This window comes from Helianthus annuus, chromosome 6, assembly GCF_002127325.2.
Source record: "Helianthus annuus cultivar XRQ/B chromosome 6, HanXRQr2.0-SUNRISE, whole genome shotgun sequence".
Classification (NCBI taxonomy): Eukaryota; Viridiplantae; Streptophyta; class Magnoliopsida; order Asterales; family Asteraceae; genus Helianthus; species Helianthus annuus.
In genome coordinates, this window is record NC_035438.2 from 43432474 (window position 1) to 43454399 (window position 21926).

General features: G+C 37.8%; 2 protein-coding genes and 1 non-coding gene across 4 annotated transcripts; all 3 read right to left on the reverse strand.

Moving 5' to 3' along the window:
• Positions 1-5760: 5760 nt before the first annotated feature.
• LOC110865353 lies at positions 5761-8121 on the reverse strand. Its single transcript, XM_022114594.2, has 2 exons — positions 8042-8121; positions 5761-7546 (listed from the first exon to the last, which is right to left on the reverse strand). The coding sequence occupies exon 2, from the start codon at positions 7055-7057 to the stop codon at positions 6044-6046; it is 1014 nt and encodes a 337-aa protein (XP_021970286.1). The 5' UTR covers positions 7058-7546; positions 8042-8121; the 3' UTR covers positions 5761-6043.
• A 4475-nt stretch (positions 8122-12596) lies between these two features.
• Positions 12597-12689, reverse strand: TRNAY-GUA. Its single transcript has 2 exons — positions 12653-12689; positions 12597-12632 (listed from the first exon to the last, which is right to left on the reverse strand). It is a non-coding gene; the product is annotated as a tRNA-Tyr (tRNA).
• A 188-nt stretch (positions 12690-12877) lies between these two features.
• Positions 12878-15736, reverse strand: LOC110865352 (UPF0481 protein At3g47200). Of its 2 annotated transcripts, none has more exons than XM_022114591.2 (2): positions 15427-15736; positions 12878-14547 (listed from the first exon to the last, which is right to left on the reverse strand). In XM_022114591.2, exons 1-2 carry the CDS (start codon positions 15491-15493, stop codon positions 13004-13006), a joined length of 1611 nt encoding a protein of 536 aa, XP_021970283.1. In that variant the 5' UTR covers positions 15494-15736; the 3' UTR covers positions 12878-13003. The 2 variants fall into 2 exon arrangements, with proteins under 2 accessions (XP_021970283.1, XP_021970285.1); XM_022114593.2 differs by having other exon boundaries at positions 12878-14544; positions 15427-15735.
• Between the last annotated feature and the right edge of the window lie 6190 nt (positions 15737-21926).

Here is a 21926-nt window from a genome sequence, read left to right on the forward strand (position 1 = left end):
AGGATCATTTAGCTTTCCGGGATCCATTTCAGTCAGGTAGGTAACATAATCATCCCAATTAGGAGGCCTTCTTTGCCTGGATGACCTCCTGAGTGGATTATCGGGTTCAGCGTTATCTTGGTTTTAAGCGTTTGATGTGCCTTCGTCATGAGGTATAATGGGTTCTGATTGTAGAGGTGAATTTGGAGTTGGTGCAGTAGCTTCAGGTACAGTAGTTGCATTGGGTACAAGAGGAGTAATCGGAGTAATGGTAAGCGACGAGTCTCTCCCCCCCGCGTCTTGTACTTCTTGCAATTCTTCATAAGGGTTGGTACTGCTCCCACTGATCTTGAAATCCTCCAGGAACGCGGCACGCTTGGTTTCAACAATACGGGTGACATGGGAAGGACAATAGAAACGATAACCCTTTGAGTTCTCAGGATACCCGATAAAGAAACAGGTAACTGTCTTAGGGTCAAGTTTCCTTAGGAAAGGATTGTAAAGTTTTGCTTCAGCAATGCAGCCCCATACTTTCATATATTTAAGACTCGGTTTCCTTCCTGTCCAAAGTTCATAAGGAGTTTTAGGGACAGACATAGAAGGAACTCTATTGAGTATATGAACAGCTGCTTTTAACGCTTCAGTCCAGAGGAATAATGGTAAGTTAGTGTTGGCTAACATACTGCGCACCATGTTCATAAGGGTACGGTTTCTTCTTTCAGCGACACCGTTCTGCTGAGGTGTACCAGGCATGGTGTATTGGTTCACAATCCCCTGGCCCTTACAAAACTCATAAAATGGACCAGGAGCTTGACCCACATCAGTATGTCTTCCATAATACTCACCGCCTCTATCTGATCTCACAACTTTAATCTGACGATCTAATTGCTTTTCAAATTCAGCCTTATAATCTTTAAAAGTTGTTAGAGATTCAGATTTCTCCTTAATAAGATACAAGTACATATAACGAGAATAATCATCAATAAAAGTGATAAATGAAGTATGTCCTGTTATGCCAGCGATTTGGTAGGGACCACTAATGTCAGTGTGAATGAGTTCTAATAAATTAGAGCTCCTAGTGGCACCTTTCTTATTCGCTAATGTCATTTTACCTTGAAGACATTTGACACATGTTCCAAAGTCAGAGAAATCGAGAGGAGGTAAGACTTCATCCTTTACGAGACGATTTAATCGCTCTTTTGAAATGTGGCCTAAACGCTGATGCCACAACATGGATGAAGTCTCTAAGTCTCGTTTCTCTTCCATCTTTGTGAGTGATTCATTAATGTTATATGACAACAAAGATTTGGAAAAGCCATCATCTAGTTCTAATCTATAGAGACCTCCATCCAGAACACCAGTACCATAAAGAACAGAATCATAATGGATAGAGAGTTTGCGATGACCATGGGAAACAATAAAACCGTCCATGTCTAACTTTGGTCCTGATACAAGGTTCCGAGTTACCTCAGGAACATATAAGGTATCATAAAGTTTAATACATAAACCAGTTTTCATAACTAATTGTAATGTTCCAATGGCCTTCACTTCTAATTCTTTATCATCCCCAACCTTAAGCGTTCTTTGGTTTCTTTCCAGCTTCCGGATTGAAAGGAATCCCTGAGTAGAATTGGTAACATGAACCATAGAACCAGAATCAAACCACCAAGAATTAGCAGGAACACTTAAATTATAGGACTCAAGTATCATAAAATAATCGTTACCTTTCTTAGCCAGCCACTCCTTAAAGTCAGGGCATTCCTTCTGCATGTGTCCTGTCTTTTTACAGAACTTGCAGCGGATACTGCCTAAGGAGTTCTTAGAGCTGGAAGGTGCACTTGCATTAGGGTTAGGATTAGACTTATGGACTTTAGAAGCACCCTTCCTCTGATAATTGTGCTTCCTTTTCTTAGGATTGGAGGTAGTGAAATTGGCAACATCAGTAGTGCGATCCATCCTCATGCGCTCCTCCTCCTGTACGCACATAGCGACCAGCTCACTCATCGTCCACTTTTCCTTCTGAGTGTTGTAGTTGATCTTGAATGCTTCAAAAGAAGAAGGAAGCGAAGTAATGATGAAATGAACAAGGAAACCATCACTGATTTCCATTTCCAGCCCCTTCAGCTTATTGGCCATGTCATTCATCATCATGATGTGCTCGCGAATGCCGCTCCTCCCATCATACTTAGTTGTCACCAGCTTGAGAATAAGAGTACTAGCGTGCGCCTTAGACGTCCCTTTGAACTGCGCCTCCACATGTTCCAAGTAGGTTTTAGCATCTTCAGAATCAGGAATAGCTCCCCTGATTGCATTGTTTATGGATTGCTTCATAAACATGAGAGACATGCGGTTACACCTAGTCCACTTTTCATGAGTTAACTGCTCAGCAGCAGTACTTTGAGTGGTAAGGTCCGCTGGCTTTTTCTCTCTTAGAGCATAATCAAAATCAAGCAATCCGAGAGTAAGCATGAGAGCATCCTTCCAAGCAGCAAAGTTATCACCAGTCAAAGGTGGAATCCCGCAGTTGGGTGCTGATAGTGGAAATAAGATGAGCAAGTTATGATACTAAGGAAGAAAAACTAATGTGATCTATGGGCACGTTAAACTAAGGCAGGCAAAATAATGACCATTTTACATAATGAAGCTGTGATAATGTCTATTACTAACATCAAAATAATAGACTTAACTAAAAAAAATTCTACTTAAACGAAGACAAAACAGCTTTGGCCAGAAGTGTAATCATTTAAGCATATGTGCAAAGTGGTTGTAACAAATCAGCTTTGGCCAGAAATTGAAACAATCACTTTAGTTATGCACTTGCTAAGTATGCCATATATGAAAGAATTAAATCAGCTTTGGCCAGATATTAAAACATTCATGCTTATGATGCACTCTTAGCATAACTTTCGTAATACTTGAATGATAAGTAGATGTATCAAGTCAGCTTTGGCCAGAAATGATATATCAAAAGCTCATTCAAGTTAAGCTATTCTGGTTTTGTAAAACATTACATTATCTGATTCTGATTAATTAACTAAGTAAATTACAAAACCATTTATTTAATAGCAAACTACCCGTTAGCGCGGATCGAACTACGGTCTCGACTAATGACGTTATGGTTGCGAGTCGCAACTACGGTCTCGACTAATCACGTTATGGTTGCGAGTCGCAACTACGGTCTCGACTAATCACGTTATGGTTGCGAGTAGCAACCTCATGGTCTCGAGTGATGACGTAATGGTTGCGAGTAGCAACCTCATGGTTGCGGGTGATGACGTTATGGTTGCGAGTAGCAACCTCATGGTTGCGAGTAGCAACCTCATGGTTGCGAGTAGCAACCTCATGGTTGCGAGTAGCAACCTCGTGGTCTCGAGTAGCAACCTCGCTAACAGCTGTTAATTGTGATATCATAACCGAAAATTCGAAATCTAAGGGATTAAGAGATATTCTTTCCTGTTTTAAGCTGATCTAATTTTGTCAACAGATTTCGAAATTGTAATCTGTTTATCTTTTAACAGTTTTCTAAAAAATTTAGAGGACAAAATTAGATCAAAACCAGGAAAAACACTTAATAATCCAAATCATATTCCAAATCATAACAGAATACTTCGAATTTTCTCAAGAACATGATGAACCCTAAAACATAAAACATAAATTCTGGAACCCGAAACCTGAATTTTAATAGTTTTTTCTAAATAGATTTCGGTTAAAAACATAATCCAGTTAATTTGGTGAACAAACAATTAATCTTTTCCCGAAAAACAGAGATCTCGAGTCGCAACCTGATGAACTCGAAATCGGCTGTTATGTTCATACGGTTTTTTTTAAAGAAAAAATTCCGTTTTCCAAGTTTCAATCCCAGAATTATGGATGCAAAACAGAACTGACTAATCAACATATGCTCTGATACCACATGTTGGATCAGTTCTGTTTGTTCATGAAGGAAAACAATATAAATCATACCTGTCACAGCAGATAGTGCAGAGGAGAATCCTGTAAGGGAGTTCGACATGCCTGTCATCTTGATCTGGTTCCTCCTTAGGGTGCTAACTGATGATGGGAACTTAGAAACCGAAAAGGGTATCGGTTATGGAGAGGAGGTTTCGTGATGATGTTATGGCTTATGGGGTGAGTGAATTGTGTAACTGAGTAACCCTTAAACCTCCACATAACTCTCCTTATATAAGCACCCAGGAGGAAACCTAATTAGTTACTAAGGGTAATATGGTCCATCAACAATTACCAACTAATTAAATAATAGGTTATTATATATTTTGATCTCTATAATGTAAATGATTAAGATGGCTATAGATTAAATATTAAACATAATATATTTAATCTTACATTATATTCAGTGAGATCGGCCAGAATTTTCCAATCATGCCATTTTCAGCCAAGTACCTTCTTATATTTTCAGAGTGTTGTTTTAGTTTTTGGTATTTATTTTTATAAAGTGTCCGAACGGAAATGGATGTGTTTGGTTTGTAGTGGTCATGGGGCTTTGGAAGAGAAGCCTGGTAAGACTATTTTCATTTAGTTTCCTAAAATTATTAATTACTTGAGAGACGAATCAATGACCATTTGGGGTTACATATCATATTCACGGTTCTTCTGATGCTAAACGGGTCTAACCGCATAACGTCTCATATCATGGATTCCATAAACAGTTGATGACCACCCTGAAAGCAAAGCAAAGCTTCGTCATCGCTTCCTGTAATGACCAAAAAGAAAGGTGGTGGCAAGAAGAAGAAAGGTGAGTTTGGCACCAACTTTAAGTCAGATGTGGCAATGTTAACTCGGTTTATTTTCATTTCTAAAATTGCAGTTGTTTAGATACTTTTTTGTTGGAAGCATTCTCATGAAATAATTTTAAATCAGGTGGAACCGCAATGGGTATGCTATTTTTAATTTTAAATCTTGCCTGATCAGTTTTGTTACGCAGTAATTTTCAATATGGTAGCTTATTGCAGCTCGGATCACCTTCCAACAGTTAGGCATGCAATTATGTTTACCAGGTCTTAATACAAACATCACCATTTAGCTAATGAGAACACTTTCACATTTCTTTATTTCTTTTAAAAGTCATTCACTTTCACTAATTCTGATATCTTTCTAATCAGTAAAATGGGCAGATTTACTAAATAGCTAAATTGAAAATGGGTTGAACGGGTCAAGCGGGTATTATCATTGTAATCATATTCAACGAGTTACTTGTTAATAAACCTCAAGGAAAGACAAAAAGTGTTTGTGGATCCGACCAATACTAAAGTTTGCAAGTTTTTAACTTTTAACCCAAGACGTCTAACCCACCTATTTCGTCGCATCTATCATGCATGAATTTTGGCTACCCTTTCCCTTTCAGCAAAAACACACAATCCCATACTTAGTACTTTATGAATAATATTTTTTATCACTTTGTGGTTGCTTTACTGTTAGAACTCACTTTTTGTTGTTAAACAGCTAAACTTTTATCAGACATTTTTTTCATTTTGAATATGATTCAAAATATAATGGTAAAGTACCCGATCACCAGACACCGGACAGATATAAAACTAGTTATAAGGCCGCCCGGGGCGGTTACGTTATACAAAGTATAACGCGTTATACAAGCTGCCATTCCCACCGCCACCATATAAATTAACGCGTGATGGATTTTTGAAAGTATAACGCGTGGAAAAATTAACGCCGTGATGGTTTGGTTTTGTGAGTGGAATTGTTGGTTGGGGGGAAATTGTTGGGTGTGGTGATGAGTGATGACCACCCCTACTAAAAATGGTTGTGAGTGATGGGAAAATGGTCGATGACATGGCGAAACTTGATTGGTGCTTGTGAGTGATAAATTCTATCACTAGTGAACCACCCCTAGTCCCCTAATAATAACAGCAAAGAAATCCAAACTAAAACAATCCATCAACTTCATTTGAAAACTGCTTCAGATCTCTAAGCATTTCAACGTCCAACTACAGTTGTTCCTTAATTCTGGCACTGTTAAATATAGATCGCTGACTTGAGGTGGTTGCTGCTTATAGTGGCCAGCGTGTATATAATAAAAGCGTTCTTCAAATCATGCAGGTGTTGGTGGGGGCTTAAAGTGTATGCATTGTCTAAGAAGCTTCACAATATTCTCATTGGAGTCATCAGGAAATGGCCTGATGGTGAAGTAAGTCTGAAGAAAACTAGTGAACAGAATAGCAGTAGCCACCAACAAAGCCACTGTCTTCCATGGACTACTAAAGTACACGGTAATCAGCTCCGCCACCCATGTCTTATACATGCTATTGCAGTGCGTCTCGATCTTTCGTCGAAGCTGATGAAACATGTAAAGATTAACCGCAGGTGCTTCAATCTCATCATACATCTTCACCACATCTTCATCGCGACCAAGACTATGAATCAATATACCATTATTCCGCAACTCCTTCACATCATCGCGTTGAATAACCAATGATTTCATTACTCGAAGGTAAGTCGATATACGAAAGTCGTTTGGGTTAAGCGGACACATCTCATACGCGATCATGTTCAAGTATATGGCTTTTGTATTTGGGGACACCACTCTACGCACAAGCACAAGCTCGCCGTAGCAAAAACGAGAGTCGAACTTAATGCCTTCGTTCTTAGACTCATCGTGGGCGCATTTCAAGAATATTCCTTTAGCTTTGAGTTCTGTTACTGAAGCAAACGACCGATTTCGTTTAATGTAATTATAATCTTCAGCTGCATCCTTGTCTTTACTCCGTCTTCGCCCCATGATCGATGTCTTAGGCAAACCAAGAGCAAGAGAAGCCGAAAGTGAGATGAAATACGACCTGTAAAGCTCGAGAAGATGAAGGGGTTGCTTGTTTCCGAGCACCTTTTCATCCCTAATGACCACCTCGCCATAGTTTAAGTAGTTAAAGAAACCGTTTAGAATATCTTCGCCTTTATCGTCCGGGAACTTCAACTTTAACAAAACTTCAAGTACTACAAATGGGATCTGGTTCTCAAGCAAGAAAATATCACGCGCAACGTTCGCAAATCCTAATGCGCCGAAATACTCATTATATAGCATTAACGTGTTGTTTCGCAAGATATGCATTCAATAAAGAACAAAACAAAACAACCATCGCGTAACATCATTAGATTGAACTCCTCGTCGTTGTAAGCATCAGTAGAACCTTCAATATAGCACTTTCTCGCGTCATGTACAACCTCAGACACCTTGTCGTATAGTGAACTAATTGTTTCTCCAGTGCTCAAACGATACTCTTCTAGTGTTATGAGTTTGTACTCCTCAGCTTCAGCAAGGCGGGTTTGTTTATAGTGGTACGGGCCGAGTGAAACCACTGCAGGCTTGTAGTACTCACGGTTTCTACGACCTTTCTCACTTTCTAAGAGTAACGGTGGTACTTTTTGGATGTGACATTGACGTTTGTAATCTCTGGTGGTCTCCTTGCCTCTAATGCAGCCAACCCACTCCCCGATCACATCAGTATTGTTGCTATTGATCAGTTGATTATCGGGGATTTCAACCATTACATCCTCGGTTTCAGTCATCTCCATCTCCATTGTGTTTGAGCATGTCTTTCTGCTGTCGAAATACGAAATGTCGAAATATGAATAAGTACACACATAAAAATAAAGTAAACAAGATGCCCTTCCTACATTACTTTAGGCCCCTACTTAAATTCTCAGCCCACTATTAACTACTTTGAACTATGCCCGCTATTTTATTAGCATATCCTGATATAGTTTGTTCTTTTCACACCATATTTTGATTCTGCCGAAGACTCGAAGTGTCCCTCAAGCCCAACCCTAAGTGCGCACAGCTACACTGTGTGGTACCGCTTGATTGAAAAACGGAAGGTATATAGTTATTACTGCCTGCAGTTTGGACAGTTAGCTATCCGTCTAAAAATACATGATCACTCGTTATGGTCATCTCGCCTAGGCGATAGTCAGATACCATGATCAAAACTCTTACATGTATAAATTTCTGCAGCTTCCTTAATTAGCTAATAAACATATGTGCTCATGTTATGTTTGTATGTGTTATACTGTTATATATATCAGAGAGAGGTACCTTTCTGGTGCCATTGAAGACTTATATGGCTTGGTTGAAATGGAGGTGTGTGAAGAGAGGTTAAGGGAGGTGGTCACAGGTCACTACATAAATAACAGCAAGAGAGTTGAGAACTCGAATAAATAATCTGCTTGAAACTAATTTGGCATTGATTCTATTTCTTTAATTTGCTTTTTAATGATGCTTTATTCCAATTTATCATTACAATCTCATTTTGTCAAAAATAAAAATACACCATGGAACACTTAAAAGTAGTGTCTAGTAAAAGTTGTTTTGTACTAATTTATGTATGGTACCATGACAAATCCGACTGATACAACCCCAAAAAATATTTGTACCACGTGATTATGTCTAAACACTTTAATGGTTTCCGATCGATGTAAAACACGTTTTGATATCTTTTGCGCATATCATGACTTTATTTTTTGGATTTCATCTTTAGGATACTATAACGAGTGCCGGTACCGTAATAATCGAAGCAATACCGACCGAATTCCCACAACACGTGGTGAAATTTCACTATTGCGCTCAACTTCAGAAAAATGATGAGCAATGGGCTGTTTGTGAAAAAAACAAGAATTGAAAATAACTGGGCTAAATTGGAGATCATGGGCTGGGTCATACAGAACGAGAATGAAAGGAAGACTAAAAGGATTAATTGGCTGCTGGACGGCCCATAAAGAAAGTCAGTGTGTTAAGTGGATACACAAAGAGGAGCCTGGAGCCATGATTATGGATGAGGTTTTTTTTTTTCCGAAATGGACGTAAATACAAAAAATATTTATCGTACTTTGAAAGGTACTTTCTCTCCTCTCTTCATTTCAAACTAATCTGTACTTTTATTTTTGCAATCAAGAAAAAAATTGGAGAGCACAAAATTCAGCAAAGATATGAGTTTGAATATTTTTGGTTGAAAAAAGAAAACTAAAAAGAAAAATATAAATTAAGTAGAAATAAAGAGGAGAGAGAAAAGTACCCATATAGATAAATATTTTTTGTATCTACACCCTTTTATAGGGGTGTGTACGGTTCGGTTCGGTTCGGTTTTTGGGCAAAATCAAAACCGAAACCGAAATGTCGGTTTTCGGTTTTTCAAAACCGTTCGGTTTCGGTTTTTTCAGTTTTTATACCGGTTTGGTTCGGGTTTTCGGTTATTTCGGTTTTTGAAACAAAAGTAAGTAAGATTCAAAAATAAAAAAACTATAATTCAAAATTTAAGAATCTTTCTTATATGGTTACATTTTAAGTTATTATACTTAATCTTTTTAACTAAAAATATTTACATAAACCTAACTTTCTAATCTATTTTATATTTCTTCAAAGTTTTTATTAGGACTTTTTCTTTTATAATACTTTAAAGATTGTTTAATTTTTATATTAAATTTCGTTATTTGTTATGGGTAGGGATATGGTAAAAAGTGTTTAAAATGTGAGAAGGATAAGAAGTATTTTAAACCATTGGATATTTGATCTAATGGTTGAGATCAGTAGGGTATAAAAATGTAAATTGTGTTTTAATTAGAGGGACCTTATGTAAAATTGAAGGGCAATAGTGTCTTTTTCAATCTTTCAAATATGGTAACCGTATCCTATACAACCAAAAACACCTACATTCATTCATTTTTCCTTAAATATCGGAATTAATAACCAAGATCTAAATCGGAAGCCTCTTTGTTTTATATAAGATTCAAGGCGTGGTGTTTTACGTTTAGAAGAAATGTAATCAGATTCATAGCGTGGTGTTTTAAAACATCTGGATAAATTGACTACGATTCAAGTCATGGTGTTTTATCTGGAATCCAAAAAACACCATGACTTGAATCATAGTGTTTTATCTGGAGACATTGTTCAATACAAAACATGACTATGATTCAATACAAAACATTCCCAGATTTTAAAACAGCATGACTATGATTCAAGTCATGGTGTTTTATCTGGACAATCAACACAAAACATTCCCAGATTTTAAAACACCATGACTATGATTCAAGTCATGGTGTTTTATCTGTAGACATTGTTCATGGCGTGGTGTTTTAAACATCTGGAGACATTGTTCATGGCGTGGTGTTTTAAAACATCTGGAAACATTGACTATGATTCAAGTCATGGTGTTTTATCTGGAATTCAAGTCAGATAAAACACTATGACTTGAATCATAGTCAATGTCTCCAGATGTTTAAAACACCACGCCATGAACAATGTCTCCAGATAAAACACCATGACTTGAATCATAGTCAATGTCTCCAGATGTTTAAAACACCATGCCATGAACAATGTATCCAGATGTTTAAAACACCACGCCATGAACAATGTATGATTAAAAGATGTTACGATTAAAAGATGATGAAGAAGATAAAACAATCAGATGTATAAAATCGTAAAAACAAATATGTTTCCTAAAATTTCTCCTAACTCAAATCGCCAGTTTTTTTTTTTTTTTTTGGTAGTTATATTAGAAATCAATTAAATGATAAGAATGTCAAATTACTAATATACCCTTTTGAATTAATTAGGATAAAGGACACTTTTCATTCCCAAATTATTTCTCACACTTCTCACAAAAGTTCCACTTTGTACAGGATCCTCTACCATTTGTTATAAGCAATAAATAAATCATCTCAATTATAAATAAACATCTTAATGTTTTTATTATAAGTACTTAATATTCAAGAATAAAATTAATAATTTCTAATAGCATCGGTTAAACACTTAAACTTAAACATAAAAATATATGTTTTTTCGTTTTGGTTCGGTTCGGTTTTTTTCGGTTATTGAAAATGGTTATCCGAAAACCGAACCGAAATTTTCGGTTATTAAAAATCCGAAAACAAAACCGTCGGTTTTTGTTTCGGTTCGGTTTTTTCGGTTCAGTTTTATCGGTTATTTCGGTTACGGTTCGGTTATTTCGGTTTTCTGCTCACCCCTACCCATTTGAGAGAAAAAACTCGATTATGGATAGTAGGCCAGTTCGAGTGTTTTAACTGTTAATGTTTAATTCTTTGTGTTTAGTATTTGTATGTGGCACACGAATACCGTGTGACAATTGGGTTCGTATTTCATATTCTTTGCTTGTTTTAATTCTTGTTAAAATTTTGGATTGTGTAAGAGACTATATCTAGATGTGCAGCAATGTAGCCGATTAACCAAGTAACCAAATCATAAACCAAAAGTGATTATTTGTTTCTTATCTTTGTTTTAACTCTCTTTTGTGTGTCTCTTGCTTTTTTTTTTTGAAAAAATTACTGCAATTCAGTTTAGCTTTGTCTAATTCAACCAATCTATAACCAACTTTTGCAATTTGCTTTTTATAATCAAACAAAATGTGTAATACTGACCACGTGCTCTTTATGGATACGATACCATACTTACGCTAGCTATCTAAGTTATTTAGGTTTTTGCATGACTTGAAAGACGGTCATCACATCCCTGATGATGTGTTGATCAAAACAGGCGTGTGCCATATGTGTCTTCTAATGAGCGTACCTTGGATCCTAGATGCTAGAGTCGCTTTCACTTGATTATGATCCACTGCTCTCATAACCTCCACTGTTTTCAGCACTTGTATCATCAACATGAAACTCGCTTACTGCATTTGTCCTATTGACTTCGCCTTGAAGAAGTAATCGTTTGGGCTACTGGCCGATGTATACCTTCACTAGTAGTATTTGCGTTTTCTTCATGTGTTTGAATGAGTTTAGCTGGTAACCAATTTTCATCATTTGCATTATACTTCCACCTTGTTTATTTGTCAAAAATTACATCACAGCTCATGACCATACTCTTCTTGACAGAATCATATAGTCTATAAACACACACTTGCTAGATTTTGGATCCAACTTTTTTTTTCTATGTTGCTTATGCTTTAAACTGTAGGCAAAAGAGCCAAAGATTCTGAGGTGATAAATTCAACTAGTAATTTGTTGTTGCAATGGCTTCACCCCAGAAATGATTGCTTAAATTCTAATGAAACTATTTTCTACCCTGATTATGTTTCAACTTTTGCTTTGACAGCTTTAAGTTTTCAAAGCTTCCATACTTATTTTTCACTATATAAACCCAAGACATTCTATTCTATTCTATTCTATTCTATTCTATTCTATTCTATTCTATTCTCATAACATGTGAACATAAGTATTTATTACCTTAATTTTTAATGGTAACGTTTGGTCCTACTCTCTTGCTACAATAATCCTAAATAGGGGTGGCAAAAGAGGTGGGTTGGGCAAGTTTGGATCATAGGTTAGAATGGGTTTATTAAAAACAAAGTTTGGATGAGTTTGGGTCAAGATAAGTTTCGATCATGATAGACTAAGAATAAAAAAATAATAATAAAATTAAAAAAACTTTAAAAAAAAATTTAAGAAATAAAAAAATTTTAAAAATAAAAAATGTCAAAAAAAAATTATTTTTATTGATTTTTTAAATTTTTTGATTATGTTCAAATTTTTTAAAATTTTTGATTTTCTTTAAAAAATTAGATATTTTTAAATTTTTTTTACACGAAGTACGAAGGTTTTTAAAAGCCATCTTTGTTGGGAGTTTTTGAAAAAAATGTTCCGACCTGCCGGATTCGAACCAGCGACCTAAGGATTGGCTGTTGGGTTGTGCCTACTACAGTCCTCCGCTCTACCAACTGAGCTAAGGTCGGTTTGATGCTAGGATACTCGTGTTGCTCAAATAAAAAACGTTCGTCACATATGGAAAAAGAGTCGTTCTTCGCCAAAATCTTGTCACCATCTTCTTATCATACAACCGTTTGATGCCATACTGTAGACTCTGTTTATGACAGCCAAATCAATTGTATTTGCCTCCCTTTGAGAAACATTCAGTTAAAAATAATAAAAAAGAAAGATAACATCACACTAAAACCACAAAGTTAGATCAGGGTTTGCACACACACATATATATATGCTGGAACAACTATTTTATTCATCATATTACATACTGATAACGTATTCCAAATCAATCATGTGTTTGCAAATGCTTAAGGCGTATGCATTGTCTAAGAAGCTTCACAATATCCTCACTCGACTCATCGGGAACTGGCTTGATTGTGAAGTAAGTCTGCAGAAAACTACTGAACAGGATAGCGGTAGCCACCAACACAGCCACCGTCTTCCACGGACTACTAAAGTACACGGTTATCAGCTCCGCCACCCACGTCTTGTACCTGTTATTGCAGTGCTTCTCGATCTGTCTCCGGAGCTGATGAAACATGTAAAGATTAACCGCCGGTGCTTCAATCTCGTCGTACATCTTAACAACATCTTCGTCGCGACCAAGACTATGAAGCAATACACCATTGTTTCGCAACTCCTTCACGTCATCAGAGTGAATAATTAACGATTTCATTACTCGAAGGTAAGTTGAAATTCGAATGTCGTTTGGGTTATGCGGGCACATCTCGTACGCGATCATGTTCAAGTATATAGCTTTCGTATTCGAGGACACTGCTCTACGCACAAGCACAAGCTCACCGTAACAATAATGAGAGTAGAACTTAATGCCCTCATTCTTAGACTCATCATGGGCACATTTCAAGAAAATCCCTTTAGCTTTGAGTTCCGTCACCGAAGCAAACGATCGATTTCGTTTAATGTAGTTATAGTCTTCAACTGAATCCTTCTTTTTACTCCGTCTTCGCCCCATGCTCGACATATTGCTCGACATATTAGTCGAACCACTCGACGTTTTAGTTGAACCGAGAGCAAGCGAAGCAGGAAGCGAGATGAAATACGACCTGTAAAGCTCGAGTAGATGAAGGGGTTTCTTGTTTCCAAACAAACTTTCATCCCTAATGACGACCTCGCCGAAATTTAAGTAGTTAAAGAATCCGTTTAGAATATCTTCCCCTTTATCGTCGGGGAACTTCAACGTTAACAAAACCTCGAGTACCACAAACGGGATCTGATTCTCCAACAAGAAAAGATCACGCACCACGTTTGCAAAACCTAACGCGCCCAGATACTCGTTATTTAACAACACCTTATTATTTCCAGTAGATATGCATTCAATAAAGAACAAAACAAAGCAACCATCACGCAGCATCATTCGACTGAACTCCTCATCGTTATAACCATCAGTAGAACCATCGATATAACACTTTCTCGCATCATGTACCACCTCAAACACCCTGTTGTATAACGATTTAATGGTTTTTCCGGTGCTCAAACCATACTCTTCTAGCGTTATGAGTTTGTACTCCTCGGCTGCAGCAAGGCGGGCTTGTTTATAATGGTACGGGCCAAGTGAAACCACTGCAGGCTCGTAATACTCGCGGTTTCTACGACCTCTCTCGCCTTCTAAGAGTAATGGTGGTACTTTTTGGATGCGTCGATGGCGTTTGTAATATTTGGCCATGTTCTCCTTGCCTCTAACGCAGTCATCCCACTCCCTGATCACGGTAATATTGTTGTTATTGACCGGTTGATTATCGGAGATTTCAACCATTACATCATCTGTTTCAGTTGTTTCCAACTCCATTGGATTTGAGCATGTCCTTTCTGCTGTTGAGATATGAATAAGTATACTATGGAATCACTAAAGTAATAATTATGTAACAGTAACACACTATGAAAACATAATTATGCCCTGTTGACATTACTTATATTCTCACCCCACTATATGAAAAGTGTAGTGTGTTGACATTACTATGACTTAGCGTGCAAAAGTATACAAAGTGAAGAATAAGGTGCGCTGGCATTTTCTTAATTATGATAATTACATTATTCAACAAAATTAACGCACCCGCTTCCGGTATGCGCGTATTATGTATATGTGTGTGTGGTGGTGGGGGGGAGAGTGAAAATGCACTAATTTTAACGTTATTTTACTAATTTTATGAAAATAACGTTAAAAGTTGAGGACAGTTAATCATGCATCATGTGGTGGCGTTGATAGCTGAAAGACAAAAGGGTACATGCACCAATCGGTCTTTGTCCCGATTGGTGAGTGTTATGTGTCTTATGTCCAAGACTTGATGCAAAACTACTATCGTCGGGGGGTCTCACTAGAAGCAGACTCTCTATTTCTATGTGTAGAGGTAAGGCTGTCTACATCTTACCCGGACCCTTCCTTAACTTTGCTATTGGTGGGATTTAGTGAGTAATAAAACTACAACAAAATTAGACTAGAGTAATAAAACTACAACAAGAGACATCTAATTAAATTCCAGGGATGAGATTAATTCTAAACTAACTTTGTTCATTTAACTCATCAGGGGTAAAATTAAAATAGGAAACCCATTTAAAATTGATGGAATACTCTTATTAACTATTAACCACCTATTAATTTTAGTATTTAGCCAATACTTTACCATCACACCATGTTACTCGAGACAAATTGAGGAAATATCTAAAGCTAAATTAATTTGCAGATCTGATTACCATATGAAGGGAAACTCCTGATCTGATGCATCTGAGCTCTTTTGCTACAGCAGGCTACAGCTACCATAAGAGGAAGAAGTTTGGCAACTGCTACTGATTTTCAGGCAACACTTACGTCGCTCATTGTACACACTCGTTCAAGAAACAAAATTTATACTCAAAATTCTCGTACTTGATTGTTGATTTCTTCGAAGCAGCGCAGAAAATAGGTTCTGAGTACTGTTTGTTTATCCCATTGGATGGGGTGGGGTGGAGTGGGTGGAGGGTAGTGCCGTAGTGGACTTAATATTCGTTAAAAAATGATATGTGGAATGTAACGGGAATGTGTATGCAAAAGTAATGTTATTTTATAATTTCAATGAATTAAATACAAGTCTTTTATGTTCTAGAAACGCTACTTATTTTGTTCTCTCTTTATTAAATTAACCCTGTTTAAAGAGCATTATTTTTGTAGTGTTTTCCAACTTCACGTGTGAATAAATCTGTTTCACAAGTGAGATATTCCATTTTATTTAAAACAACTATCGGTTACTATACATAACAACTTTGAAACTTTTCATTTATAGTAATGTTTCATTTGTAACCGGGGAACTAGACTAGTGGGGAGGCCCAATTTTCAACTTTGTGTTAGGGTGTAGGGAGTGGTTAAACACTTAAGAGTGGCAAACTAAAAAATCAATCAATGAGAGTGTGCCATGTCAAAGTGGTAAACTATGCTCAAAATGTTGGCAATGGTTAGACACTTAGTGAAGTGGTAAACTATTTTTTTCTAAAAAAAAGGAAAAATGTGTGATTGGTTGAGATAGCATGGACCCCACCACACACCCCCACTCTCTCCCCTCTCCTCCCTCTTCCCGAATCGGTATTCCCTCACCGATTTTGCCCCCTTTTCGGCAAATGTAGTTCGGCAAACTATGTTGGCATTGGTTTGCAAATTGGTAAAGTGGGTTTACCACTTTCCACACCGTATAGTCATGTTGGGTTCACGGTTAAAATGAAGTAATATGACAACCTTGAGAAATTATTTATTCGGGGTGCGGATAAGGTGTTTAACCATATTTTTAAAGGGTGTCGTTTGGTTTGGTTTTTTGCCTAAAATATTCACAAATTTTTTTCAATGGGTGCGGCCGCCCACCTTGGCCAAAGGTTGGGTATGCCCTTGGTTGGTCGGTTGTCTCCATTGGAGGCGCCGGTTCGATCCCCGGCTGGTGCTGGGTATTCGACATCTCGGTGAGGGCTTGGTCCGGGGTTTTACCCGGGTTCGAGTCAGAGGGGGGCGCGGTTTTACCTATTCCACGAGGTTTCCGCGCATCTGGGGTGTGCTATGTTGTATAATTGGTCTAGAACAAGTAGTTTCAAAGAAATTAACAAACCTGGAACCCGAATTGAAATTGCAAAGTTATGATTAAAACCTGGATTAATCTCTGAATCGTATGAGAACTATCAGATAAACCTATTTGCGGGTTATACGCAATGATTTATCGGATTAGACAGAGATCACTCTTGTTAGAATTGGATTTGATGTTTATGTGATGTGAAGAGATCGCACACCCGTAACCAAGAAACCGTCGTCTGCTCTATCTATTTCCTTTTGTGCGTTTTTCTTGCTTATTGATCGAGAGAACAGTTCCCGTCATGTGACTACCTTTTTCCTTATAATAGACATCTTTCAATTCAAGGGCCCAACAAAAATTATTAATAAGTTGGATTGAATGGCCAATGGCCATTATAAAGTGTAATGGATTTTAAATTCAATGCACCAAACAAATTTTTTAGTAAAAAAAGTAAATCACATTAATAAATTTGCAAAACCATTAATAAACTAAAAAATCCATTAATCAATTTAGATCCAAAACAATATGGCCATTATAAAACCATTAAGCCCAAAAAGATATTATATAAAACTCAAATAACATTAGAATTAAATCAAGTCCGCACTCCCGCGGCACCTAACTCGTTTAATCTCTAAGGGTCTGTTTGGTATGGAGTAATGAAATGCACAAGGGAATGGAATGAATGAGGTAATGGAATGAATGAGGTAATGGAATGGATGAGGTAATGGAATTGATCATTACCATTCCATGTCTTGTTTGGTTACCATGTGAGAATGAAATGAACCATTACTTTTTTGTTGTTTGGTATGCGAGAAAAGACGAAAGAATAAAATCGGATGGGGGTGGTCAATGATGGGCGGCGATGGTGGGTGGTGCAAGGTGGTAGTTGTAGCGGCGGCGGTGGTGGTGGGTGGAGCTGACGGCGATTGGAGACGGCGACGGGTGGTAACAGCGGTGGTGGTGGGTGACAGCGAAGGTGGGTGGCGGCGGTGGTCAGAGGTGGTAGGGGTGGCGACGGTGGTGGCAGGTGGTAGGGGTGGCGACGATGTTGGCAAGTGGTAGCGGTGGTGGTGGTGGTTGATAGCGATGGCGGAGGTGGGTGGCGACGACGGCGGTGATCGGAGGTGGCAGCGGCAATGGTGGCGGCGATGATCGAAGGTGGGTGGTGGCGGTGATCGGAGGTGGCAACGGCAGTGGCGGGGATGGAAGTGGGTGGCGGCAATGACGGTGGCGGGTGACGGCGGTGGCGGGTGGCGGCGGCGAATGACAGTGGTGGTGGGTAGTGGCAACGGTAGTGGGTTATGTTGTTGTTAACGAAGGGTGAAGATGAAATGAAATAGAAAAAAACAGGGGGGGGGGGGGATAGAATGATTTTGAGGGAATGGAATGCATTTTGGAATGGACGATTCAATTCCATCGACTAACCAAGCACTCTTTTCTTTATTCTCTCTCAATGGTCCATTCCATTACACCTCTTATTCCTGCATATCAAACATTACCTAACGTTATTTCCTCGATCAACAAGTTAATCCAATACCCTAAAATCCGCTGATAACACTAAAATTACCAACATTCCTCCCCCATTTTAGTGGTATCCATGATTAACTTAACTGTCCTCACAGAAACACAAACGCATGCATAATGAAAATGTCCTGCGGATTGAATTTTCACTTAGTATATTACACGTTACAAATATTAGAATAACAGGGTGTCTCTATGGATTGAACTCATGTTATCCATTTAAATACATGTAGGTAATATACACAAACGTTTACAAATCCAAATTCCACTTGACACAATGTTTTACTAGCCTGTGTCCTAATCCTTCAAAGAATATATCAAAGCTCAAGTCCAAAATTTCTTGAAGCGGCTAAACTTCATATTCTTATAGGTAGTTCATTACTCTTGCACCTGCACTGCAATTTATCAATGAACTATTAAGAAGTTCAACTTCAACCTACTTTATCTTGCAGTCTGAACACACATCTTGGGATGATTTGCTCATGTGTTCCAATATCGTTATGACAAACTTTCCGCATTGAATTCTGCATCTAACGTTGTATTAGATGGGAATTGGGTGTCTTGACATAAGATATTTAAAATGGACTTTAAACCCATCCCTTTAGCTGATTTCTTCACGAGATTTCTTCCTAACCCTTTGGTTAGATGATCAGCTAAATTAAGCTCAGATCTAACAAACTCAACGGATATCACACCATTCATGATTAATTCTCTAATCATACTGTGTCTAACACCTAAGTGTCTAGACTTCCCATTGTACACTTGACTATATGCCTTAGCCAATGTAGCTGAACTATCGCACCTGATAGAGATTGGTGATATCTGTTTTGGCCATAATGGAATCTCATAGATCAAATTTCTGAGCCACTCAGCTTCTTTACCAGCTGCAGCTAAAGCCACAAACTCAGATTCCATAATTGAGTCAGTGATGCAAGTTTGTTTCTTTGAAGCCCAGGAGATAGCACCTCTACCAAGTAAGAACACCCATCCACTTGTGGAAGAATGATCTTCCTTATTGTTTATCCAACTTGCATCAGAGTACCCTTCTATAACTGAAGGAAAGCCTGAATAGCATAAACCAAAGTGCATGGTTCCTTTTAGGTACTTAAGCAGTCTGTTCACTGCTTGCCAGTGTTGAGCACTAGGATTACTAGTAAATCTGCTCAACTTACCCACAGCATAAGCTATGTCAGGCCTTGTGCTAATCATAGCATACATCAAGCATCCAATGACCTTGGAATACTCTAATTGTGAAACTGAATCACCAGAATTGGGCATTAACCGGATGCTAGGATCTAGAGGAGTACTAACAGGAGAACAGTTATAATGATTGAATTTCTTCAACACTTTCTCAATGTAATGAGACTGTGTCATGGTTATACCATTGTTACTCCTTTTAATCCTTATTCCAAGGATCACATCCGCCTCCCCCATATCCTTCATTTCAAAACTAGAAGACAACAATTTCTTTGTCTTATCAACCTGATCTTGGTCAGTGCCAAAGATCAACATATCATCTACATATAAACAAATAATCACTCCTTTACCAGAGGATTCAAATCTACTGTAGACACACTTATCAGCCTGGTTTAGATGAAAACCATGAGATAAGATCACCTCATCAAATTTTTGATGCCATTGCTTAGGTGCTTGTTTCAAACCATATAATGATTTGACGAGTTTACACACCTTGTGCTCTTGTCTAGGTAATACAAAACCCTCAGGTTGTTTCATGTATACCTCTTCATCCAATTCACCATTCAAGAACGCGGTCTTGACATCCATTTGGTGAATTACCAAGTTATGAATTGAAGCAAGAGCTAAAAGAAGCCTTATGGTGGAAATTCTTGCAACAGGAGCATAGGTATCAAAGAAATCTATTCCTTCCTTTTGTCTAAAGCCTTGGATAACCAACCAGGCTTTAAACTTATCTATGCTACCATCAACTTTCATCTTTCTTTTAAAGATCCATTTGCAACCCAAAGGTTTGCAACCAGGAGGCAAATCAGTCAATTTCCATGTATTATTATGCATGATAGAATCCATCTCATCTTGGATGGCTTCTTTCCAGAAAGCAACATCCCTAGATGCCATTGTCTGACTGTACATCTTAGGATCCTCCTCAATATTGAAACAATATTGATACTGATGTTCAACCTCGTTCCTGGTTCCTTCCACCAAATAAAGATGAAAGTCAGAGCCAAAAGACTTGGCTTTCCTGACCCTAGTACCCTTCCTAGGTTCGGTACTAGTAGATGGTACATCTTTAGTACCAACAGAGTTACTACCAAACTCAGTTACAGCTGATGTTTTCAAACTATAAGGCATATCCTTTAGTCTAGGCACAGAAGAAAATCTATCCTCATTGCCAAAATCAGCAGTTCTTGACTCAATCACAGTGTGAACAGAAACATAGTCATTCGGTTCTGTAACATAGAACCTATGAACAGGGGAACGCTCACCATACCCAATAAAGATGCAATCAATGCCTCTTTCACCTATGTTTCTCAATTTTGGTTCAGTAAGCTTTACAACAGCTCTACAACCCCAAACTCTAAGATGACTTAAGTTTGGTGCCTTTTTGTACCAGAGTTCATATGGGGTCACTTTAGACTTTTTATTAGGAACTCTATTTAACAAGTAACAGGCTGTTAACATAGCCTCACCCCAGAATCCTTCACTTAACCCAGAATAGGATAACATGGAATTAACCATTTCTTTCAAAGTCCTATTCTTCCTCTCTGATACACCATTTTGCTGTGGTGTATAGGGAGCAGTGGCTTGATGTATTATACCAGTAGACTGAAAGTAAACTGGATCATAATACTCTCCACCTCTATCAGTACGAAGGTTCTTTATCAAACAACTCTGATGTCGCTCTACCTCTTGTTTATAAATTTTGAATTTATCAAGAGCTTCATCTTTTGAATGCAACAAACAGACATAACAAAACCTAGAGGCATCATCAATAAAAGTAACCACATACTTTTTATTTCCAAGTGAGGGCGTACTATGAAAGTCACATAAATCAGAATGAATTAATTCTAATACCTTAGAATCCCTTTTAACATCTTTAAACGGTTTCTTAGTAATTTTAATTAATTTGCAAGTATGACATTTACTACAGTTTTGCATGTCAAAGGCAGGTATTAGGCTCATTTTAGACATATCTTTCATCCTATAAAAATTAACATGACCTAATCTAGCATGCCATAAACGTGAATCATTCTTAACATTACTAGAGGATGTAGATGCCATACAAATAGATTCAATAGCAGACGGGATATCAATATTAAGCATAAACATGCCATTACATAAATATCCAAATCCTACAAAGGTTCCATGTCGAGACAAGATAAACTTATCCGACTCAATGACCTGTTTATAACCACAGTTGTTTAATACAATTCCAGATAAGAGATTCTTTCGAATCCCTGGTACATACAACACATTATCTAATAATAGATGTTTTCCAGAAGTAAATACAAGTCTAACTTTTCCAACTCCTTTGATGGGCTCAGTTGCAACATTCCCCATCCTTAGTACAGATCCATCTTCAAGTGGTTCAAATTCCTGAAACCATTTGAGATCCTTGCAAACGTGACTCGTAGCACCCGAGTCTACCCACCATGCAAGCATGTCATC